The 26,328-nt window shown below is 41.2% G+C and overlaps 1 protein-coding gene across 1 annotated transcript in view; it reads left to right on the top strand.

The window, feature by feature from the left end:
* CLASP1 (cytoplasmic linker associated protein 1) overlaps nucleotides 1-26,328 on the top strand; it is a 191,659-nt gene that overhangs the window by 60,260 nt on the left and 105,071 nt on the right. Inside the window, exons 7-8 of the mRNA XM_068949030.1 lie at nucleotides 863-960; nucleotides 3,453-3,520. Of these exons, the coding sequence (XP_068805131.1) occupies nucleotides 863-960; nucleotides 3,453-3,520 (166 nt within the window). The remainder of the gene's footprint in view (nucleotides 1-862; nucleotides 961-3,452; nucleotides 3,521-26,328) is intronic.

The following is a 26,328-nucleotide window of genomic DNA, read 5'->3' as shown; positions in this document are numbered from 1 at the left end:
AAAATGGCTAAGGATTGGCTAGAGATTTGGGAGGTTTCAGTGCTTGGCTTATGTAGTCTTTTGCTTTCTCTGCTGGTCTTCCTTCTACCTGGGCTTTTCCTGCTCAGTAGAAGTGTTCAGCTAGGGGCTGGGGCGTGCTAACTGTAGCTGCATGACACTGCTGCAAAGCTCTTGTTGACTTGGAGCGAGCCTACAAAGGATTAGGTATACATATCTTTATCCTTCTGTCCCATTTATTTCTATATAAATGTTTTTCCTATGCTGGGTAATGTCATCCAAGTCAGTCTCTGAGATCGGGAAGCAACTTTGCTACAGCAGTAGTTTGGAGAGGTTTTGGCTAGGAAATGCCTGTTTCTTATAGGAGAATCGAGTATTGAGCCTTCCTCAGCTTTTGTGACAGTCGTGCAGGTGACTGATTACTTCGCCCTCCCTCTGTATTTTGTTGTCAACACAGAAAAAATAAGTTTGAGACTGTGTTTAAAAAAAATCCATTTGTTTCATAACCTGCTGGTAATATAATGTCTGTTTTTGTCTTTCGCCATGTTTTTTTTTTTTTTTTTTTGATTCAGAAAACTTTCTTGTTGCAGACAGTAAGTGGAATTTGGCAAAGGCAGCCTAATTCCCTATGGGTGTCTGGGCAAATCTTTCAGCTTCTTGCATCTTGTCTGCCTTTTCGATAAAAATAGGCCTAATGATACTGTCAACATCTGAAACTTAGAGGTGGAAACTACTTCATGAGCACTGTGATCACACGTATATAGAGGCAATTGTTGTTGCTGAGAAATATGCAAATTTTCTCCTAGGAAAAGCAGGGATATATTTATTTAAATTAGGAAGATGACTTCTCTCATGTCTCATTCAGGTTCGAGATGCAGCAATAAACAGCCTTGTGGAAATTTACAGACATGTTGGTGAACGTGTAAGGGCTGATCTCAGTAAAAAAGGACTGCCCCAGTCTCGGTAAGTTGAGAACATCCTTATGTTCTAACTGTGTTTGGGTTTCTCTGTGCTCTTCCTTGCTTTAGCAGGTTTCAGGAGCTGCGTGATTGAAACTTTTCCTTGGGTTAGGATTTTTTCATCCTACAAACGCTTACTCAGGTTTCGTTTAATGTGATCCTTTACCTGTAAGTATTTCAAAGTTGGGGCCCCTGTATTTGGAAAGCCAGTAAAATTATTACAGTAGTCTAGTGAACTCAGATGGTGAAGAGTTATGCGGTGCTTTGTGTTCTGTATGCGTAGAGAGGTCTTTTCAGAGTACCCTGTCTGTATGCAACCTAGAAGGATGACATTGTGGGGGGGGAACCTACAGCCTGTATTGCCAGTTCCAAGGATTAAAAGTCTGTCCCTCTGCTTCTGCTGCCAAATCACGATAGCGATATCTGGGCTAATGCTTGTCGTTGTCTTGGACGAAGGTGTTAGGCAGAGGGTGCGTGATCCTAGAGTTCAAGTTCTCAAAGAAAAGATGCGAGGTGGGGGATTTTTTTTATTTTTATTTTTTACTTCTTACACCTGTGCCTAGTTGAGACCTGATATGAGACAGCCATAAGCAGTCTTTATTCAGTCTGCAGCTCATTATATTAGTTTCATACTTCAGGTATTGCTCAGGAATTGGGCTTAAGGAGTTTGGCTACTGAAACATCATATGTCAGTATTTTACAGTAAGGGCAGGCGCATGTACAGCCCAGAAGCTCTTACAGACTCTAAGCTAATGCTGCTTCTGTTGAAATCTCCTCTGTTCAGATGCAACAGGTTGTGTGCAAGGGCTATGTGTGTGTTCCCCCAATGTCTCTGGCTGAGAGACTCTGAGGAACCCGGAAAGAGAATCCTGAACGCTCTTAAAATTTAGTCTCAGGTACGGCTACTGAGCTCTTTGGAAGCTTGGTCAAGGGTACTGCCCTGTTAAGGTGCTCTGCGCTCACAAGTTTGGGGCCCAGCTGAGAAGGGCTAGGTCTATGGATCTCTAGGGCAGTCCGGGAGGGTACAGAGGAGATCACAGGAGAGCTCAAAAAGAACAGCAGTACGACAGAGCTGTGAAGGTGAGCACAATATTCAAGTTCAGCTGCCCGCAGCAAGTAGAGGAGTAGTCCTGTCTCCTACTGGCCCCTGGGGAAGATTGGGTCAGGATCATCTGGCCTTACATCTGTGAGGGCTAGTTTGTAGCTCTGGAACTTGCCTGAAGGGCACCGAGAGCAGCAGGAGCTTTTCAGGGTCTAACTGGGCTGTGGGTGTGGTAGTCACCTTTTCCTGTCTGCTAGCAGTGGTCAGTCTACCAGTGCTGCTGCCATGTCAGTGGATGTATGTGATATCAGCAATGAAATTCTGCTGCGGTTATGGAAAACTTGTGCCTTACCCTGCTGCATGCTACCTGATCCTGCTGCCTGATTCTCTCCTTCCAGAGTTGGGGCTGTGCTACCTGTACAGCCTCAATGCTTTAATGGGAAAGGAGGGCAATTGAGAGTCAAGTTTGACTTCTCCTTTCTTCTCCTTCCTCTGCCCAGTGCAGTCCTGGGGCAGAGCTGTTGCATGTGTGAGGTTGGTGGGAGTTAGTCCTGAGGGGCATGGCGGATGGGACTAATGCTGAGAGAGAGAGGATCTCGCACCTGGTAGAGGAGGAGTTTCAGCATTGCCACCATGTGTTTTCAGCCTCATCTGTGAGCTGTCCCACAGGCATGGCCGGATTGGCCATCTCCATTTCCCCACCTGTAGCATGGGCCATCTGTGCTGCTGCTCTGAAGTGCTTGGTGCTTTGCTTTTAAGCATCTAGTCTGGGCGCGTATGCAGTGCGTGTTTCAGGAGAAGTGAGAAAGTTGCTCTGTGCCTGGCTGCGGTCTCCAACACTGTTAGACCTGAGGAAGGACTAGATGGCAATGTGCCATGGCACAGTGGGAGGAGGGAATGTGCAAATACTGTTTCAAAGGGGTGGAGTGCATAGAGGAGCAATACTACTGCCTCTTGTTTTCCAGTGGAAATGTCTGCTACAATGTGGCCTAGACTAATAAACTCTCTGGAAAGGAATAATGAGATGTAATAAAGATCTTCCTGTCCAGCAGACCTGTGACATGAATGGAAAATGTCAGGGCAAAACAAGAATTCATATAAAGCTTGTTCCCCCCCTATTCTGTTTTTACAAAAAGCTAAGAGATAAGCAAAACAGTAATGAACTGGAAGTGAGTTTACAATGAGACGTGTCACGTTCAGCAATGTACTGTTCCAAATCATATCTCTAAGATGTCACTACTGTCTTTCAGTTTATCCTTTTTCTTTTAAGCCATTGGATATTCTAATTTTTTATTGTTACACATAAAATAACTTCCATCCTCATTGGCATTGTTGGCAAAGCTCCCAGTGACTTGACTGAAGCAAAATTCATCCTGTAATATCCTAAATTAAAAGGGTCCTAAAAATCAAATTCAAGTATTCATTGTGTATTTTTATCTTTAACTTTCAAACAGGTTGAATGTAATTTTTACAAAATTCGACGAAGTCCAAAAATCTGGAAACATGATCCAGAGCTCAAGTGGTGAGTAGAAATGCTTGTATTCTCTCATGGTGTGGTGTGTTGTTGTGGGTTTTTTTTTTTTTTTAAATTTTTGTGTTGGTGATGCATTCAAATGGCAGCAGAACAAGCTTTTTGTTAGGGAAGTAGGGAAGATTACTCAGAAACGTACACATAATTTTTGCAGAAAATAGATATCTGTTTAGTCTTTTTAACTACCTAAGTAGTATCAGAAGGCGAATGAAGGACATGTTTCAAGAACACTAGGATATTATTAAAGCTATTTCCCTTATGAGTTTCATTAGGGAAGTACAGCTTCTGTTTTAACTTTTCATAAGGTAAATTCAATAGTAGCTTAAACTTTTTCAATTTAACGCCCTTCACAGCACAGGAAACGTACATATTAATGCAATTGTTTTATGCTAGCACACTAGTGCTATTGCAGTATAGAAATGAAATAGCATTTCGTTTTAAAGTTCATACAGTTTAGAGATTATGTTTGGCAGCATCTAAGTTTGTGAGCTTCATATATTTATAGCTGATACTAAGAATTAATTAGCAGAATCTTTATTCTGTTTTTCTTGTGAGGCTAATATTTTGCTTATTTAAAAACAAATTTTTATTATCCCTAAGAAAAGCAATAAGTTTATGAACTAGAAAGTATTTTATATGTATTGCTCACTTTTAGAAACATTTTTGAGAGAGTTTTCAATTCAAAGGAGGGAATTTCTTTCTACTAGTTGTGGGGTAGACCAGAGATAAGCACATCAGTTCAATGCTGTGCGTTGCTTTTAGGCAGAATGCTGCTGGACTTCTCTGAAAAGTCTTACATTGTGGAATAACCCAAAATATGATCTGATATTCTCTTGTGTGTCTGGGAATGACAAGGATTTAGTTCAGGTGCCTGTGTGGTGTAATGAGGTTAAAATGCCAAGCTTTTACATAATCTGGGAAAATACTGGCCTTGTAAATAGATGAAGCTTACAATGGCAAAAAATGCAGCTGAGAAACAAATGCCTATATATATATATATTTTTTTTTTTTTTAAAGTAGGAAGTAAATATTTACTCCATTAGCGAGTGTTTTAAGGTTTACAGCCTCTAGATGTTTAATTCTGAAATCCCAGCTCAATCTGAAATGAGCTTACTGTTGATGTAACTTCTATCTTCTGCTTGGCTGGGCCAAGTAAGAATTTTTGCTAGTAGTAGAGTAAGTTTAAAAAAAAAAAAAAAAAAAAAGTGTGCATGATTGTACCAAGTTGGATGCTGTCGTCTGGAGTTTGAGGCTGACTTGTGCCTTGGGTGAGATGTGTTGCTACGTTGTCATTTTAAACAAATGATGTGGTGGAATGATGAGTGTGGGTGAGATTTCTCTTGGGTTTCTTCTCTGGGAGGGGGGAGAGAGATTTTGGAGTTTAAGGTCCAAAATGTCTAGTAAGCATTTGGAGTTAAATTTAAGCTAAGCGCTTAGAGGGATTTTCTGAAACAAATTAAGGTATCTTAGAAAATCAGGTATGTTGCAACTGATTAGAAGAGTACTTAGTATGAAAGAAATAAGAAAACTAAAAGAATAAAATTAAATGAAGAGTGGGAAAGTAGCATTTGGTTTAGAATTGCAATGCAAGTTTTAGCTATGCAATCATTTTAGCATGTGTAGGATCCAGATAAGCACTAGCACCGTTATATTACCTGCTAATCCTTGACTTTTCTGTGAGGTTCTTATGGTTTCTAGGACAACTTAACATCCTAGCTCTAATGTGATTCATGGCTGTAGGCAATCAAAGGTATCAGGGTATCAAAGGCAGCAAAAAGAAGCTAGATGGGACAATAGAGATGACCTCTTCTGGGCAGGCAGCTCCTTCAGAATGCCTTCTGTCTTTCCAAGGAAATGGGCATCTATTTTAAGATTCAGTGAAAGAAGGACTTTATAGGAACATTACTTTGTTAAAGTGAAAGCAAAGCATCCATATATCCTAGATAGACTAGTTTTAGGCTTCATTGCAAATTTTTAACACCCCTTTCCCTGCCGCCATTTTGATGATGAATTTGAAGACTTAACTCCCTTGCACGTACAGTGCCTGAAACCTTACACACCCTCTCTCACATCTTTCATCTCCACTCTTGTTGAGCTTCCAGACACAAATACTTTGTCTTCCTCACTCCGTTTAACTCAATGTGCTTAGTGTTTTATCTCCTACAGTCCTTGGTTGCCCTATGGCTGGATGCAATCCTTAGGGTGTGTGCGTGTGGTAGCATTTCTCCTCTCCTGAGGCTCCTGAGTGGGCCCTGAGATCAACCAAAAAGCAGTCTGGAAGAAAGAGTTGGGGCAAGTGGAGGAGTGTTGCGGACTCAGTGAGCTACAGCGAGGATAGGCTTTCCCTTTGATCTACTGGAATACTTTCCATCTTCCCCCAAGAAAAATTGTTAACAGTTGATAGTTGGATGAGTTAATTTTAAAGCAGTTACTATTTGTGAAGCTAATAGTGAGAACACTAGTTACTAATCTCTTGTGTGTCTGAGGGAGGGGTTCAGTTTCCCGTGGTATTGTAGGCAAGTTCATTCCTTCTTCCTCACCCTCCACCCACAGCCCACACACAGCATATTTGCTCCCCTCATCTAGTGTGTGAATAGCTCTGTGCGACTTCCAGTTCATCTCTTTTGAGATTGCATTAGCCATGGGATGAGACTTGCCTTCACTTGTGGTCACGTGTCTTATCGTGACCTAAAGACAAGGCAAGCTTCTGTAGGTCTTCTCGTGTCCCTTATGTCTCCTGCAGCTTTTGAACAAAGGTGACGTTTTCAGCAGCTGTCAGAGTCACTAGGGAAGATAAATATTGCACATCCAAAACCTTAGCCTTTTTCGGGAAGCAGCTGTCTTAGTCTTGTTAATCCTTTAAGTCTGGCAGAGTACAGTATTGATTACCCAGATCTCTATCTTATCATTAATACCACTGCTTTTAGTTTGCAACTCCACCAGGCTTTGCCTGTGGCAGTGGCAAATGTGTAAATGTAGACTAGCTACTAGCTCTTTAAACATCGTTATCTGGCCTGCCCTGGATCAGATTCAACTGGGCAACGCAGTAGAGTCGTACCACATCTTACAAGCTCACGTTAGCCTCCGTGCGTACCTAGCTTGTACTCCTTCTAGCTCTGCGCTGGCCGCATTAGCGCCTTGGAGATCTGGGGAGACAGACTAACAAATCTTTGTGGGGGCTGCAGTTCTGTAAGTGCTTGTCGGGGTAAAACAGCACCGCAAAAGAAGCGGTGTCGGCTCGCTCTGCCTGGGTTTTCTGCCCTGAACTGCTCCCTGCATTGGGTGGGAAAAGCGCTAGTGCTATCGGCAGTGTCCCGACTGCAGAACAGCTCCGGCTGGAGACGAACCTCTTTCTGCAGAGTTCACTCCTGGAGTAAGGGCTTTCTGTTGTTCTGGGTTAAAGCATGGCTTTAAATGGCAAGATCAACTGAAGTTGTATCATGACTTCCCAGCAGAGATGAAGCCTAACTTGATCTACTACTGTATGCGGTTTTCAGGTGGCTGAATACTTGGATTCTCTGCTTCTCAGATGGGTAACTGTGAGCAAGCCGTTGGCTGAAAATACTGCTTGTAACTGAGCCCTGGCCACCCCAGAGCAGTGGAGTGTGCTAGGATTTGAAAATAGTTGTCTGACCTGACTTATTGTAGCCTATAGCAGTACTGGGCAGGCAGGAAAAACAACAACTGTTTCTGAGAGAGTGAAATTTGCCTAAATAAATAAAATTGGTCAAAGTAGAACTATGACTAAAATTGATCTTTTGGCTCTGAGGCTACTGTTTTGGGATAACTTCTCTTGCAGGTCGTTGAAGATTCACGTAAAAGAAAGCAGCTGCAGCAGCGATTTTGTATGTAGAGAAATGTGGAGGTTAGCAAGTATGCTGCAAGTCATTAAAGATTTCTCTTAAACAGCTAAAACTTCTGAAGAGACAGTAAATGAGGGAAGATCTATTCAGTCTACTAGTAACGGCGTTTAAAATAATAGGGCATATTCTGATCCCGTGTATAAATACAATAAATCAACTGTACTCAGCTTGTGAATTTTATAAGACTTTGAAAATGACTCCATATATTCTTTATATATACTTATTTTCCTAGACTGTGATCCGTTAGCCCTCCTTCTGAGTTTATCTTGAAATGCACGATTACTTTTGTGTATGGGCATCTCGTTTTTGTCGTTTAGTACAAGAGTCAAGCCAGAGTCGTGGGGTGGGGGAGGCTTGCGTGGTAGTTGGAGGGGTTTCGTTAAGACGGCGGGAGGCCTTGCTGTGCTGAAGCACGCTGCTTGTTGCTTGGCTACCAGCAGGCCTTATAGCTAGAGTATGGAGTTAAAATCCATGTTAGATTTCGCAATAATTTCTAGTCTGTCTGTTTTGTTACTTGGCATATAATTAGCCAGCCTCTTGAAGCAAAAATTATAGTTTTCCCCCCTTCAGGCTTTCAGCAAGCTAATTATTTTTTGTGTAACTGCTTTTGCTAATTATGCAGATGTCTCATTCCCCTGGGAGAAATAGGTTTTCAGCATGAAAGAGCCAATAATTGCCAGCTAGTCAGCGGCTGTCTCGGTGTGGCGTTGCGTGATGATCTGTAATTGGATGTGATGTGGGGAGAGACTATTGGACATGAGCAGAGATTTTAATCTACTCCAAGAAATTCGTGCTGCTCTGTTTTTCTTGGCCTTATGTCTGAAAGGACCTGAGCTTAGACCATGCAGATTTTCCGTGGATTTGAATGGTCTTTGGATCAGGCTTAGACTCCAGAAAACGTTATGTTCAAGTTCTAGGACATATTAAGAACATTATTTCCTGAGAGATGCCAACTGATAGGAGATAGTGACCCAAAGCAAAGCCATCAGTAAACAAAATATTTTGGTGTATTTTCATGCTCTTGATCATTGCAAAATCATAATATGGTTTTCCTTGAGGTAAAACCTCCATTTCTATGTAGGTCAAACCCTTTCTGGGAGCCCTTTTTACATGGGGATATCGGGGAGGGGTGCCTGTATGGTACCTGTGTGTAGAGAGGGGATTGAACTTGATTTGAATTTTGACTTTCTTCGGGAGAGCGAGATTTGGGGATAGTGAGATGCTACTGGTTTTGGGCTGCAACAAAATCACAGCAGAGATTAAGTTGGAAGTCCGGAGCTGAGATCTCTACCCTGCGTATGCTTACACAGAGTAAGGAAAGGGATGATGCAATTTTAATAGTTGCCTGCTTTTGTTAGACTTCAACAAACAGATTAAGACAATTCTAAAATATCAAATGCAATAATTCCAGTTACTAAAAACCTACAAAGAAAGAGCAGTGTTACTCTTGAGTAGAGTTACTGCTGTATTTAAGGTATTCTTTAATCTAAGGTAAATATGCTATTTTTTGCATGAATTTTGTTTATGATGAGGTTGAGAACTTGGAGGCAGTTAGAAAAGTTCTGGTATTCATCGAGATTCACTTATTGTGCTAATAGTAAAGGCTAGCCAATGATTGCTATTTTGATATCACAAGAGGAAAAATAACCCACATTTGCGAAGTGTTGCGAGTTGGGGGATGTTTGTGGACGCCCATCAAAACACCAGAACTACAAACTGGAAGGAGGGGGTGCTTTCTCTGATACCACAACAAGGTTTTGAACTGACAGGCACTGCACCGTGCTTTTCTGGATTCATGCCTCTTTGTGCGATTTAATTTTCCGTCATGGCGTGTACTCTATGAATATTGACTACGAATACTCAACTTTCAAATAGAAATAGCAAATTAAATAGAAAATTCATTTCACTGGCTCAGAATTCCTGTGGTAGAAAAAAGAAAGGAAATATCCCTTTACTTGTATGGAGGTAGAGAAAGCAATGTCTCAGTGATATTTGAATGAGATAGATTAATAGTATGTATTTGTGGAAGGTATAAACGGACAAGACCAGCTCTGCTCAGTTTTTTACACAACTTGTTAAATTAACATATTACTGCCTCATGCTTCTAAGATTCTTTAGACTTAAGGTAAAAGGGGAGATGTGAGCAGACAAGCTTAGGAAGACAAACGGTGCTCAGCTGAACGCTGAGCAGGCTTTTATTTTGGAGGAGAGGAGGCAACCGCCTGCCAGGTCACACACAAGTCATTTAGGAGGGTGGAGAGTTTGCTGGTGCTTAAGTTACTGAGAGACATGTACTGTAGGGCTGCTCTGGGAGCACAGCGCTCTTCCCCAGCATCTCCCGAGCACTGCAGATAATGACTACCGGCAAAGGTAGGTGCTAACGAATAAGCCAGAGGGATGGACAGGATTTTTTGTTAGTGTCTGAGTATGTGTGTTAAATTTTTTTATTGCTGTAAAGAGAGTGATAACTTTTTATTATTGAAGCAATCTTGCAGTAAAGATGAAACTTTAAAAATAGCCTGTAAGCATCTGTAGCATGACGACATCGAGCTCAGTTTAAGCTTCGTATAAACATGATAAATAATAATCCATTTGACAGAGGTAGAGTGCATATGGATAAGGGAACAGAACATGTTGTGAGAAGGGTGAAGGGCAGGTATTTTCCGTTGTCCTTCCTAGTACGTGTGGTGTGTCTGGTCACTGAGGCTTTGTTTCTTAGCTGTTTCTTTTTGCCATATCAGTTGGGAAAGACCATTAAATTGATTTTAAATCCTTTTGAATTAACGCTGAAGTGCAGTTTCAAGAATGTGCTGAATGGAGACATCAGTGGCTTTTCTGTGGTTTTGTGTTTTAACTATGCTTTTGTAACAGAAAGGGTATCTGGAAGTCGGAGAGGCTGGAGGGAACGAGATGAAATGTGAAGGCAGAGGAGCTCTGGATCTATTTGGTTGTGAAGAAGTAATTTACAGAATTGAAGGATGTATTGCATTTATTTTTGGTACATCTGCAGCTTGTGCCTTTCATCTGAGCTTTCCGGGGAAATGATTTGTTAGCCATCTATACAAAAGCTGCGTCTCCTCTTCCCTCTCTTGTGTGCACACAAGGTACCTGTTGTCCTGTTCAAATACTTACTGCGCTGTGGATGTAGCAGATTAAATTTAAGAAGTTTGAGACTGTCGGTATCCGAGTTGCATAGAGCTTGATTTTTATATTGATGTTTGCCTTCTCAAGATCTGAGTTAATTGACAGCTGCTCTTGTAATGGAATAGAAGGTAGAAATCACCTGGGTAAATTGAACCCTGTGGGACTAATATTACATATTGCAGTATTTGTTATTTTTATGCAGCTCTTCACTGTAGAGATTTAGAGCCTTTTGGAATATGATGATCTCACAACATACTTTTGAGGCAATTATTAATATAGTTCCAAAGGAGGCAACTGATAGGATGTTACGTGTGAACAGGCAGTACGTGCCTCTCACCTCTGGGAACAAACCCCGAAACCTATTTAGTCTGGTCTTGTTCTCAATTACACCCCTGGACAGTGTGACCACCTGCACAGTGAAGTCCTTTTCCACCCTTGCTCTTCCTGGACTGGTCAAGGGAGGAGTTCAGAGTGATGTATTATTTTTTCCAAAGTTTGGATTCTGTGTGTTGAAGAACTTTAATGTACTTACCTGTTTTTTTGGAAAGAAACTGAACATGTTGTTAAAGAAGAGTGACTGGCTTCCTGCTGCTGGGAATTTGGAAAGGTCAGCTGGTGGAATGGAGAGCCTGGGGCCATAGTCCAGCTGGTCTAATCTGTCAGGAAATGGCTGACCACAAGGTCGACCCTGGTTGTCTAAACTGTGCTAATATCAAGTGACAGAAGAAAAGCAAGTGCAGAAGACAGTAATGCTGTGTAAGAAGAGAATAATGCTGTATCTCCTCTGGTTTGAATCCAAAGTGCTTCTCATGTTGTTGACCCACTAGTCTCTTCAGATATTGAGAAGAGGCTTCCATGTGGATCTGATCTCCTTGTAGGTAAAGGTTAAGTGTGAATAATCTTGATGGAGCTCTTCTGCCTTGAGACTGGCACCTCCTTCAGGCACTAGGATTCCCTTGCAAAGAAGCAGTAGACCAGGGTGACTGGTGTGTGTATTATCACTGCCTTAACCCATAATGGCTTTGTATGAACACAAAAACACTCTTTTGGGAAAGCTTTGGTGTAACCAAGCAGAAACATTGCAGCACTGCATTTCATTATATTTTTAACAGGTGTGCATAAAATGCAGGCTAAAGGAGCGGTCAGCTGCCATTTAGTGTGAACCTCAGTGAGTGAAAGTAACACACACACACACACACACACACACACACACACACACACACACACACACACACAATTCCTTTAACACTGATGTAGATTAAAAGCATTACTATCATACGTGTCTGTAGACGAACTTGTTTATACAGGGCCTGTTTTTTCCTTCTCCTGTGGCAGAGTACTGTGTGGATTTGAGGGAGCTCAAGGGATGTCATAGAGGACACATGAGACTTGGGATAAGTTGCAAGAGTAAATCTATAGAGCAGTGTCTATAACAAGAATTACAGACACTGCTGTAATTTGTAATTAACTTGTAGTTAGTGAATTACAAAAGATTCCATACCCTTCTTGTGGAAACTGCTGGTAATATCCACTAGCACTGTGGAGACAATTACATTTCAACATTGCTTAGTAGTGTTGCTACTTTCTCAGCTGTGGATGTTTTTTCTCCAACGTTTTTTGTGTCATTCTGAGGTTGGTATACGTTATTAAAATAAAGCCTCAAATCTGCAGCAGTTAATCTCCAATCTCTAGACTGGTGACCCTGGTACCAGTTCCCAGGTACCTGCTGTTCTCCCTTGCCCAGCTAGCTCTCCTTTGTAGATTTGTTGTCAGAAAGAATTAGGGGTCAAGGCTGGAGCACTATTAATTTCAATGACGTTTTCATGTGAAAGCACTAACTCTAAATCTCAATTTTTTTCCTGATCTGTTAGCTTTGACGTTTATCGTAGACAGCATCATCCAAGGGCAAGTTTGTCAATAGGGTGGTTCATAAGTATATGCATGTGTATATACATATGAATCATACGTATGAATTGAGTGTACTAATTATAAATCAGAATTTTAATTCTCAAAACTTTTCTGAAAGATTGGAATTTAAATTACTGAAATAGCGTAAATGAAGGTGGGCATGTTGAGAGCCAGTTCTTATATGTTTTAACATATTCCATGATTATATGCTCTGTAGATTTGTGAAGCTTGATTGGCTTGTGTTGGTGTATTTTATGCACTCTCAGCACTTGTGGAGGCAGCACAGTAACATACGTTCACTTTTGCTCTGAAGTATCACGTGCTTTCTGTTTCTGGTGCTATGGAAAGTATTACAAAAGTGTTCTTGATGCATGAAACTTTGCCTGAAGCTTGCAAACAGTTTGGTCTCCATCTTAAACAAAAACTGGCTACTTGGGTTCTTGAAAGCAGTCCCCTGTACTTCTCATAAAGCTGATGCTTTGGGCTGATTTTTATATGGAATATATTTTATATATCCCAGTTGGAATTAAATTGCTGCCCTTGATCAGCAGCCTCATCAATGACCAAAGATGGCTTGGGGGAGAGATGAAATTTTCTTGCAACTCTCATGGTGCTCTTTGACAACTTGTGCTGCTGCTTGTTTGAGGTTGGTTTTCAGGCTGAGCTTGTAACAAGTGAACTGAGTTAACTGGTGTAGTTAGCAGCTTCTGATGAGGGCGGCATCTACCCAGTGGCAACTGGTGAACCACAGGATAGGCTTTTAGGGGTGATAAGAGCGTGTGAGATGGCATGCTCCTCCTGCAGGCAGTCTGGCTCTTCTACATGCTGGTGGTGAAGAGCGTTCCCGTCCTTGCAGAATAGCATATGTACGCTGTAATCGCAATAGCTGCGGTTTCCATAACCATGAAATCTTATTCCAGTGACCAAAGAGCATATGGCTGATTTCTAATTTCCTAAGAGCAAATGCGTGCAGGCTTGAGTGTCATCTGATAACTACTCATTTTACATATTCAAATCATTGATCTTAGGCTGGGCAAAATTGATTAGGCGGATAAGTCTATATTTGAGAGAAGATACTAGTATGACAGATAGCTGATCCAGTTTTAATCTAAAGTTGTAGAACAAGAAAGTACAGTTACAGCCATGTAAGTCAGGGGCATTAATAAGACCTTTCTCCTAAACACAGGCAGTGGACAAGTGCTGATTTGTTACTGCAATGTGAAGTATAGTAGCGCATTGTCTATATTTGGCCCTGATCTGACATTACATTGCTCTCTTCCTTCATTATGTTTGGCTGAATTATTTTGTCTGATGCTCAAGCATAGTGAGGTGAAATAGAGCAAAACCTACACTGTAATAAGTGTCCTATTTTTGTATTATTAAGACAGCAAATACTGTATAATGACTGAGCTGCTTTTGCTTGCTGAAGGAATTAATTCTGCCCTGCTGCTTTATCAAAGGGATCCTTTTGTTGCATTGCGTGAAGCAGTTTGAATCTCTTCTGTTTGTTCCCACAAAGCCCAAACCTACAGACAGCCTGAACAGTCCTCGCTTGGTTTGTACTATGTGTAGCCTGCAGGGAGCTCCCTGAAGCCAAAGGCTTTATGAGAAGAGCTGCGAATGACTTCTTTGCAATTGGCCTTCGGGAGTCAAACCAGGTGAATTTGAGAGCAAAGAATGCACTACAGATGAGAGAAGTATCGTCATTCACTGTGCACTTAAAGCACCTTTCCTAAAAAAAATGGCAAAACCTGTAGCAACTACATTTCCAAACCTTTTCCTTTTTCTGTAACAGGCCTGACTGGCCCACCTTCCTTCTGAGCTTGTCAGGCCACCACGAATACACCTTAAGTGCTTGGCATGAAACTTCTAATGCAGATGCAGGCGTTAATGCCTAGAGTCCAGTGAACGTGAAACAAACCTAAACTTGTTTGGAGGCCAGGGTGAATAGCGATTTGATAGAGTGGATGTTTCCAAGCAGAGGTAGGAAATAAGTTTGCCCGGTTTTTCTTGAATCTGAATCTGCTCCCTCTGAAGTTAATGGATCTTTTTCTAGAAATGTCAGTAGGAAAAGAATGGGACCCTTTGTAAGCTGCTGATTGACTACCTGTTGTAATAGCTTTGTATGGTTGTTTTAAGCATGATTGCTCTGAGCCTTTCGGAGAGAAAGGGAAAAGTGCTTTTATGTATGAAACAGTATTGGCACTCTTCTTCCAATGTTTCCTTTGTGCAATCGGCAATGTTTTTTGTAGAGGTATTTCTGCCACTACCCCCACTTAATGAGAACCTTCTCTTTGGGCATGGTGTGGGAAGAGGAAAGATGCATACATCATTTTTAAGAAGTGATATACATCTTCCATATACATGTAACCTCAGTGATGTGACTCCTGTCCAGTAGTTCTGTCTCATAATGAAACCTGACCTTTCTAATTAGGTCTGGTTTATGAAAAATGTATCTAACTTTGTTCTTGATTATATTCCCCCCCCCCCCCAAAAAAAAAAAAATTTTTTTTTGCTTGTGAACAGAAGCAGCCCTGGAGCCAGCCCTGGACAGGCAGGGGTGAGGTGAGCTGCTCTCCCTCTGTAGCTCTGCCAGCGCATTTCAGCCCAGATTTATACCCCTGCTGTTTGAGCTCTGTGCTGGGCAGGAGCTGAATCTGCAGAGACTTCTAATCACATGGAGCATTTATGATGTGGAGAGACAATCATGCTCCTTTTCACCTGAGACTTAAATAAGATCTGATCCCAAGCTTCCACAGGCAAAATGTTTATGCACCAGCTCACTGCAACTTGCTTGCTAGCTTCCTCTTAAGAAGCTCCGTAGTGGTCTCTAATGCTTTCCTTTTTTTTTTTTTCCTTTTTTGTTTTTTCTTTTTTTTCCTGATGTTGAGTGTTTCTTGTCTCGCTGTACTAGGAATCCTCCAGGAATCCGAGTCTGGGTTGGTTCTTGTGTATGCCTATACCTTGTGCTCCTTGCTTATCATTCCCTCCATGTTATCCCCTAGGGTCCATGTATTATTACAGGTTCTGAAGCAGTTTTGTCTCTGTTTTTGTCCAAGGCATTTCCTCTGTGTAATAGTGTAGTGTAAGCAGCTCTGTGCACACTGCTGTTGCCTGAGAGTGAGAGATCTGGTAGGATACTGGAGCACACAAAAACTTCATGACATAGGTGGACTGTAGTAGATACCGCACAGTATTTCAAGGTAAACATGGAGCTTTTTATTCTGTTGACCAGTAGTAAAAATAAGATTAAAAAATAGTGTTTTGTGTGAAACTAGTGGTGGGGAAAGGTGATTGTTTGACAACCAGAAATCCTTCACGGAGAAGGTACTACCCAGGCAGCTACAGTGGAGGAAATTCTCCTCTGGGCGTCCAGTGTCTGTGTGAGGAAACCGTTCTAGCTCCCAGCCTGGAAATCTATCACAGCCATCTAAACCAACATGTTTCACCTTCCTCATGAAGTACTATATACTACTGATTTGAGATGAGAATTGACCTGAGCAATGTTTGATAGCTCCCTTCACCCTTGGCCACCAATGATCCCACCTGCCGTTTTATAAGGTAGGTCATCTCTTCTCCTTTAGGCCGTGGAAGATAGTGATTTTGTATTAAAAAAAACAAAACAAAACAAAACCCAACAACACACAGTACAAATGTTAATTGCAGGGCACTATCTGACTAGCATCTCATCTCTTGTTAATTCTGGACTAGGCTGGACAAGGAAGGCCCTGGCCAACATGATCCAACTTTGATGTCAGCCCCGCTTTGAGTGGGAGGTGGACAGTTTGACTTCCAGAGGTCCCTTCCAACCTGAATTACTGTTTTTCTGTACCCTCAGTAGGAAGGAGTGGTTATCCAAGATCTCCCAATTCATCAGATGCTTTTTGACTGAGTACTTCTATAGCTGTGTGTTAAGAAGCTAATGACAAAGATTGTTAATGTGATTTCAGATAGTGTTTGCCTCTTACTGAGCACGTTTTGGTTTAGCAAGAGTGATAACAGTGCCAAAGGCATGAGAAAGTGTGACCTCATCTAACAACACAACCTAATGTGAGCATAACACTTCGGCAAGCCATAACAGAGGCACCTCTTAGAAATGGCAGCCTGCGTCATTTAATATACATCCTCTGCCAGTTTTACTGGAACTGATGAGGTTATTTTCTTCTGGTTTTACCAGTCTGTCATACCAATTTGACTGGCAAGTTGCACATGAGCATATTTCAACATAGAATTAAGATAGATGCTACTTCTTGATTTTAGTATAAAGACACCCTAAAACTTGATATTTACATATGGGTGTAATGATCTGTTTATCTGAGGAGGAGCTTGCTACAAATTAGTGGGTAAAACTATATTTTGTCCATTTTAATCTTCATGCTGTACTTCAAAATACCTTTGTTCAGTCTTCCGAAATTTTATTCTTAATGATAAGCTTCTTGCTGGATCTGCTCTGTGTTCCAGTTTCCCCATGCAGGAAAACTAAATGTTTTTTAAAACTCATGAAATCTGAATGCTTTTTCTAGCTCAGTGAAAATTAAAGCTTTTGACCCTCTTCCCTCATGTTTACATAAGGAAGCTAAATAAGCCTGGTGTGAATGTTATCTAGGTGGCAAAAGAAAAATAAACCCACCCACTTTCCAGGCAGTAGTTGTCCATGGGAGGGGTTTTCCAGATGCTAGCAGGGATTAGTAGATTCCTGTTTTTGAATGTTAAAAACAAGAAGGGGGGTGTGGGGGGGGGGGGGGGAAAGCTATGAAACAAAGAGGGAATGGAAGTTCCCTGGCAGATCTTTTGTGTTCTGTCTTCATGGGCTCTTGTCTTTCAGTGAACACTTCATCAACTCAGCCTCCAGCTTGTAAAGCAGAGAGTGCAATAGTAGACACCTGTGAAGCTTTGCTTGGGAGAGAAGGCAAGTTCAAAAGCAGGCTAATTACTGGGGGAGCATTGACTTCACTAATGCCACTATGTGAAGGTGGAGTTGAAATTCACATGTTTGAAAGCAAGTAAGTTCAGATGTGTTTATTGGTAAACTCTGGAGCCAAGCTGAAAGTAATTCTTAGTTGTCTGTCATATCCTATGCTTCACATGTATCAGCTCCTCTGTTTGCTAATACTCCTTTAAATAAAGGCAATCACAGATGGTTGCTAAAGAGAAGCAGATGATTTGCCAGTGTGGTGGTGTGCTGACAGGGGTGAGGCTTGGACAGGCTTGAGGCTGCTTCATTGCTATTGTTTTTAGTCCAAAATTTTCATTCAGAAAGCTTAAATTCCTCCATCTTATCCCCTTTAGTTGATGATGGGTTTAACTTATGTGTTTTTCATTCTAGCAGGGTGTTGGTTTACCTTCCTGTAGTCTTAAAGATGTTTTGATGTTGTAATCCCTAGGAGCCATTCTTGTTAAGTGCAAGAGCCTAAACAAGAATACAGTGCATGGAGAAGTTCAAATGTAGGATATGCCTTACTTCATTAAGAAAATTAAGAATTCCTCTCTCCGTAGTGCCAGGAGGCAAAAGAACCCCTCGTCCTTTAACAGACCTTTTCCTTCAAACTAAATAATACCAAGATGAGACCCTAACCTGAGGGGGAGCATGAATGTGGTTTCATCTTTTTAGTTCAATTGAGTTAGCTTAGCAGGATTGAAAAGCCCCCAGGTGCCGGTTAATATGCAGGCTAATGGTTTGAAAGCTTTCTTTGTGGGCTGGGTTGCGGCTGCTAATCATAGATCCGGTATTTGGCAATGACTGGGCAACCAGTGGGTTGTGACCGCTTCTTACTGTGCTGAGCTCTGTCCTTCCGCTGCCCTTCACTCGACCGATCTGTTGTCCAGAAGCCCTAATCCTCTTAGAAGCAATAGGCAATCCTTTCTGTTCTTGGAAACGCATGCTACTCTTGAAGGCGGTGTTTTTCAGTTTTTGAAGAATTGTCAAGCTGAAAGCTCTTTGACCCGGACACCATCTTTTTTTTTTTTTTTGCTCTATTTGTTTGTCCTATCCAGTGAAGTAGGATGCCAATCACTGAATACTTCAGGCTGCTACAGCAATGCAAATTGTAACTACCTATTTTATAACTCCGAGCTACTCAGTTTCAGTCTGGGCAAAATAATTGCTGCTTTGAAATAATGCACTTGTTCTCTAACAGTTGAGTGAGGTGGCTCAAGTGAGCAATGTGATTGACTTGTGGACCTCGGGTGAACCAGGCTGATCCTGTCTTGTGTCCTGGGACCCCCCCAGAAAAACTCTGAAGACACTGATAGCTAGTAAAGCAGTTGGCCACTTATGAAGAATAATTTTATGTAAATAGGAACTTCTCACTTCTGTTGTACCTACAAGTATACAGGATTTTGATGCTTATGCTTGCAAAAGCATCAAAGAAATCCAGCAGGCCACTCAAAGTGGTACCTAGGCACTCCAGAACCACTGAAGGTTTGTCTGCACTTTGATTTGTTCTTTAGGAATTTGAATATCTTGCATGAAAAGACATTATTTTTCCACAAATTGTATTCCTTTTGCTTCTGAGTTTTGGCTGCTTCTGGAAACAGCATGCTATTAGCTGCTGTCTTGCCCTTAAGTGTTCACTTTTGAGTAATAGCTGTTGGCAGAAGGCAGCACCCAGTTGTTTCTAGTTAAACAGTAAGAAGGTGGTAGCAGCAGCCTATAGGGCATATTAAAAATTACTGCATGGGTTAGAGGTGGATCTATGTGTCTGTCTTCTGCATCCTCATCTGCTAACATTTTCAAGTCTGCTGGTACCTTTCTATCTTCCTTTGATTCATGTCTTCATAGTTGTTCATAAGAATTGTTAAAAATGTTCTTAATTCTGATTCTTCAGATAGTCTAAGCAATGCCTGGACACAGCTGCTAATAATATAAAGTTCCTACTTTTGTGCTCATCCCTGTCTCCGCTTTCACACCTCCTCCATGTTATTACCACTTTCATTCCTGATGGCGCTTGAGTGATGGGAGTTTGGGAGCATTAGTGTGCCAACCAGTAGTAATTCTGCCTGGCACGATGATCATTAACACTTAGCTGTGTAGCATAACACTGACATAGTCACTGTTTCAGTTTCTGATTTGTGAATTTTTTTTTAAAGGCATACCAGTCTAGAACCCTCACTGTTCCTCCTAAGCAATATTACGATAATATTTTGCTTGCCTGTCAAGCTCCTTTTGCTCAGTGGATGAGTAAATAGAAATAGTGAGGCTCTGTTCTCCAGCATTCCTCATGTCCGGTTGAGGTTTCTTGTGCCTTGGGACAGATGTACTTGCGGAACAAGGATATGAGCAGGACTGTGAGCTGATGTGGAAAACCCAGAGGGATAAACCCAGAAGTAGTTCAGAAATGGAGCTATAAGATAAATTATGTAACTAATAGTTGCAATTTGGAGGTTGGAAGATTAATTTCTGAATCTCTTTGAACTAGTAGAAGGAAGGTCTTGGCTTCATTTGGATTCTTGGTGTTGCTGTAGTACAAGTAATAAATACAAAACAGCCAGTACCCTGAATGTAGTGTTTGGCACATCTAAGTGAGATGTTATTGTGAAAGGAATAGTATACAAGGACCATTTCTTTTTCCATTAGATTTCAGTTATGTAAAACATTTAATTTTAACATGTAAGCCTTGGCGACTTGTTTAAATTCTCCCTGTCGCATGTTTTCTGTATTGATGTATGTAAAGGGATCAGTCCTATTCCAACAGGTCTTTCGTATGAACTTGCAAATATTAACACCAGAAAGAAGACCTGAGCCATTTTGGTCTTGGTACCTACCTGTAATGTATATTCCTCTGACTTCAAGTGTGTTCTTATCTGGAATGAAACATGTTTAAGTATTGTTAATTCTTTGCCATCTCTCATTCCCTTTATTTTCTTCTTTTCCTTCACTGGGAAGTAAATCCTGGGTGTGTCCAGAGGCTTTATGACACATGAAATACAAAATGCCTTTAATACCCTTGAGCCTAGGCTTTTTCACCATGCTGCCCGTAACAGTCAATGAGTGTATTACAGGCAGTAGTGGAATTGAGTGAGGATTTGCAGTAAGTTCACTGTATAAGCTCATCCATCTGAAGAGAAAGCATCAGCTTAACCTTTTGCAAAATGGAGCCAGTGTTTTCTTGCAGCCTTCTCTGGTGTGAGTCATGTATTTTCTCCTGTATTAGAATGCAAAGTGAGGGGGAAGATGAGAAAACTGTCTAAAAATAGAGAACGAGTAAAAATGGTACCATGGGAAATAATACTAATCAGAGGAAATGGGCTCTTTTGGTCTGAGCCCAGTAGGTGCCTGAAAGAGCTTTTCTTCCCTCCGCTCTCCTCTATCCTCTCCACAGCCTAACTGCTGCAGATATTTAACCTTACAAAAATTATCTTTATAGCAAACTTAAACAAATCTCTTCCTCCCAGTCATCCCCTATGGCTAACCTCGGTTGTGGAAAAGATTTCCTCAGTGCTACTGCACTGAAAAAGACCACGTAGTTGAAGGCCATTATCTCAACATTGGTACCTATTGTGTTTTAGAAATCTTTCCCTGTTATGGAATTTCCAGGAAGTAATTATTTCAGACCTGAGCCTTGCTTATTTATTTTAATTGGCTGAATAACTTGGCTGAATAACTTCTCACTGAAACCAGGGGAAACTTTTGGAAAGGTTGAAAAAGAATTTCAGGATGAGATTTATTGTACATGCTGCATTGCTAATATGGCACCATCTCTAGGGTAGATGACAGAAGCTTTGTGGACAAAGGTGCTTAGTGCACTGCTCAGCCGAGACTCAGAGTTGTTGGCTGAAGTCCTAAGGAAGGTCTAAATTAATATAAAGATGTTTCACAATGCTGCATGTCCCACAGAGCAAGTGGGCCTAAGGTCTCGGGAGCCCTGTCCAGAAGGTCTTCATGCATTAAGCTACGTGCAACAATTTATTTGAACAGGAAGTTCTAAACTGATTGTATTTAATGTTTGTCCTAGATAGACACATAGGACCAAATTCTAGGATAACTAGTAATGTAGAAAATATCCACCAAACAGGCATTCTCAAGGGGATAACTAGACATTTGAATTCTCTCTTGGATGTTACGTTTCTTTAGTCATTCTTTACTTTTAACATCAAACCCTGTGAAGTGACTTTATAATAATAGAGTATAAGGAATCATGACTTCATGCACTACGAAGTATTTAGTTGAATTGCTGGGCTAAGTGGTGCCTGTCCCTTCCTTCCTGAGCACAATGTCAGTTGATTTGACAAATAAGGAGCTGCGTATGTACCGACACCATAGATGCCTCTCAAAGGGCCCAGCTGTTGAAGTCTTTTTTGCAGTGATTTGTGTCTTCTCTTTCCCATCTCTATCTCAATTTCCCCGTGTGTTCTTGAAACTTAACCTCCAGCCAGTAACTTCATTGGTCTCTCCTTGGTACTCTTCCATGCCTCTTCCATCTTCCAAAACTTTAATGTGGGCAAGGTACAGCAACATCATGTTAAGCTCTGTGCTGATTACCCTGTTACGTGCATGCTTGACCACAGCAAGACCAAATATAAGTGCTGTGCTGCCACTAGAAGTCACTCAGTTGGGTATTTTGTCTCTGTCTAGTTGCTGGTTTCCCCCCCTTTCCCAAAAAGCCCTAATTGGCCAAGAGATTTAAGATTTGCTGGGATGGAGGAATAATGTGTAATGGACAAATGGAGAGAGTGACCTCATAAGCTTAATTCCCCTGACTCCTTAGAGTTGGCAGGAAAAGTTGTCAGGGTGTGGGGTCTGCCTAGGTGATGCTGGAACAAGTTAGCACTCGTAAAGGAGGAGTTCATTGTGTTTGGTAATCTCTGGGTTTTGGACTAAATAGTAAAAATCCCTGTGACTTTGAAGGTTTATGATTATAAACTTCAGGGTGGTTTGCACATCCTAGAATGAAATAAAAGTAGGAGCCATTTCTTATCCACATATATATTTAGACTATTACGATTTGACATAGTATTTACTGAAGCAGAGACAGTGATGTAATGGAGCCTGCTGTACTCTTGCTGAATCCTGCTTAACAGAGTGAATGGCCCGCATGGAAGAGGAAAACTTGTTCCCAGGTGTGACTGAGCCTTAATACGGACAACACTTTGCAGCTTGCAGTTTAGGAATAAAGCATAAATGTCATGTATGAAGCGAAGTAGCTCTCTACAGGGTAGACAAAGCAATGCAGTGGGGAAAAAATTGCTCCGCTATTTGTCTGTTTAAATTATCATTGTGAGGATGTTTCAGGCTCACAGATGTATAAAATGGCTGTGCAATCTAGACTTGCCTTAGGGACAGGAGATATCTCGTGCAGTTTAGGAAATGATTCCCCGTGTTTAATGAAGTGATGTTTTCTTTTAAGTTTTGACTTCCGTCTGAACCTGAGGAAAAACTTCTTTCCTGGGAGGGTGACAGAGCACTGGCACAGGTTGCCCAGAGAGGTAGTGGAGTCTCCTTCGCTGGAGATGCTCAAAACCCGCTTGGACGTGATCCTGGGCAATACACTCTAGAGGACCCTGGCTGAGCAGGGAGGTTGGACTAGATGATCTTCACAGGTCCCTTCCAACCCAAAACATTCTGTGATTCTGTGACTTGTTGATTCCTTTCAAGTCTTGCACAGAGGCAAGTGTGCCTATGTGAACCAGAAATGAGCAGATGAAAATCAGTGAACAGATGGAAATCAGTTGTTTAGTTAACCTATGAGACTAGGATGGAGTTTTTCTTTGCGCCTACGTTTTCTTTGCATTCCTTGTGGCTGTTCAGAACTGGGATATTTTTAAATGCAAGCAATTGCTGTTGATGTTGCCTCGCCTAAAGATTTCAGTGGTTTTTGACTAGGGATGGTACAACTTAAACCACTAGTATTCACTATCTTTTTTGAACCTATTCTACATCAGCTGCTGTAATTTGGCACAGTAGTCTGTAAAAAGGTGTTACTGCTAAGGAAGGATGAGTGGTAAGCAAAATCCTTTTCATCAGTGGTGGAAGTGGCACAATCACAGATCCCAGCTCTTGCATAGAAGCCTCTTTAGATTTTAATGTCTCTAATGCCATTTAGATTAGCAGTGGTTCTATCCAGAAAGTAAGACATTTAATTGGGTAGTAATTGATGTGTGCGTTCTTTGTCTATGGTAAGCGTCAATAATTCTACTTGGCTTAACTTTCTTTCTTTAGGGCTAAGTTAAATTGTATTACCTTGCATTTGCTGTGGCTTAAGAGCAGTACAAGGGTTGTTACTGTGGCTCAGCTGGTTTCTTATAACTTGTTAAGCTGCAATAATTTGATTATGAGTCCAAGTCCTAAGGCAAACTCATGTTTGGCTTTACTTGATATAGACTCTGTCCTTGCACTAGAGAAGATCTTTGGCATGCTTGTAAAAACTCATAGATTCCACCGCCTTTCATTAAGTTCTGAACTTCCATTTGCGTGATGTGACTAAGGCCAAGATTAATCCGTCCTTAGTCCCACCTTTGCTTTGCATTCCCTGCTGGTAAGATGGCTTCAAGGCTAGAACCAAGTACCAAGAGAGACGTTGCAGAGGGAGGACCGGTGGAAGCAGTTGTGGTATCCAGATCAATTATTAATGTCCAGTATGGGACATTACTTCAGTCATGGCAGAAAACTTGGGCTGGTTGGGCCAGAGGCTTGAGCATGACTGAATAAGGGTGTTGAGTCAGAGGGAGAAAGCAAATAGCACCGCAGGTGAAAGGGGGGGGGGGGGGGAGGTTCTTTGTGTTTCCTTTCCCTATATATAAAGTCTGAATAACAGTCAATCTCTTCAACTATGCTTTGTCTGCATTACTTATAGTGTAAGCTCTTTGGGACAGATGATGCTTCTTTTTTTTTTTTTTTTTTTGTAGTACATTAGAGTTGCTGCTCTTGCTCCAGGCTTTATAATGCTTCTGAAACATGAATTTCAATTTAGAAGTCTAAAGTCATTAAATGGCAAAGGGAAGGAAAGTTTCAACTCTGTCTTGACTCCTGCTTTGTATTCCCTCCCCCCTCGCCTTCATGATTTTTTCATGATTATTTGCTGTACCTAAAGATGATATTTGTTTATGGGGGAGGAATGCGGGGGAAAAAAGGAGCTTAAATATATTTTGTTTTAAAGGAACTGAAAAGAAACGAGCTTTGGGAGAACAGAAGCCGTGCTGCCTGTTAATATTTTATAAGCTGTGACATGTTTTTGTCTTTGGAGCTTTTTCCCATGACTCTCTTCCTTGATGCAATGGTTATCATAAAATGCAGCTTTGAAGGGTGAGTGAAGAAGGCCCAACAAACTGATGTCTGGATTTGGAGCTTTCCGCTTGTAGATCAGCAATTCAGAGTATGCCTAGATTGGAAACCATGTTAAGTATGAATTTGATTCTGTTTCAGTACCAAACCAAATGGAAACCATATTCTGTATTGACGTGTGTATCAAATATGCCATTACTTATTTTGGTAAAACCTCTCCATGCTAATTCAAAATCACAGAGAAGGAAATCTGTTATATTAGGATCTAAAAAATAATCAGGCCAAGATTGCATTCATCTCTACCCCTAGTGCATAGAGCTGGAAGACTAGCTGAAAGCAGAATTTGACTTAGTGTTTGTGTAGAATTCATGCAAATTAAATGAAAACATATACTCAGGTGTATCTTGTCATTTACTCTGATTTTGACTTTTCTGAATGCCCTGGAGTCAACCCTTTCATATCTTTTTTGCCTCACTTTCACTGTCTGTGAAACGATGGAAATAAATCTGATCCAGGTCATAGTGAAAGAAATCTGTGCAGAGCGTTATTGCATCTAATAGTTATTGAAAACCCGTAATAATTTCTGAAAGTTGCTTCTAGTGTAAAATGTGTGTTCAGTAAAACATCCCTTATTACTCTAACCTTTTTTCTTTCTTCCAAACCAGTCTGTAGATTCCAAAAAGTTTTAGTAATCTCAGTGAAATCTACTGATTTCTGCTTTTGTTTATTTAAAAAAATCGAGGTTGCCATTGAAGTTACTGATCCGTTCAGCGTGGTTTCGCTGTTTTCTCTACGATGCTCCTGGGAAATGTAAAATGCTAATTATTCAATTGCTGACTTTTTTTATTCTCTGTGTTTAAAAATGAGAACAAACAAGAGTAGTTTGATTAACAGCAACCTGTTATCGCTCTTCCTCAGTATCTACCAAAAATGGGCATGAGGTAGGTAGGGGTGAATAGACATTTCTCACTGGCTGTAATAGGATGCTGATTTAAGCAGCATCTCCCCTCGTTGTTGTTGACTATACTTATGTAGACATTGTGAATGCTAGTGCAGTCTGCAAACTTTGGCAGTGGCACAATGGTTCTACAGTAGGTATTGCTAAGGACTCATGTGCGTGCAGCTCATCAAAGCTAGGCTCTGCTTACTCATATAGAGGAGAATTGGGGTTCGGTGGGGAGAATCCTCCTCTGAGTGCTTGCTTTACCAGCTTAGAGTGAGCAGAAACGTATGCTTTTTCTTAGTGCATCATGATGGTGCTGATGCAGCTAGCTACTAATATTTAGTACTACTGAGTATCCTAGAGAGGGAGTCAGCCTTGAGACAGGTTCTTCATCCTTTCCTTTTCTAACTGCTGCAGTGTGGCGCTGTGGAGAGCGCACAGCCAACTCTTCAACCTGGTAGCAATCTTTGTCAGGGCATCAGGAGCTTGTGGTGTCATTGACAGCTGTGTTTCCTATCAGAAGTGTCAAAAACCCCCGTTAGGTGCCCATTTGTAGATCCACTGCATAGGCTTGGCCATAAAATGCACCTTTGAATTATTTCTAGGTAAATGAAACTTAATCTGTACGCATTGGTGCTTGCATGCCTGCCTTCAGAAGCTGTAATAATATGTGTCTTTACAAAGATGTAGCATTTCCTTGCAGTAGAAATTCCTCGTCGTC

This window comes from Struthio camelus, chromosome 6 (assembly GCF_040807025.1).
Source record: "Struthio camelus isolate bStrCam1 chromosome 6, bStrCam1.hap1, whole genome shotgun sequence".
Lineage (NCBI taxonomy): Eukaryota > Metazoa > Chordata > Aves > Struthioniformes > Struthionidae > Struthio > Struthio camelus.
This window is presented reverse-complemented; position numbering and strand designations above follow the sequence as displayed.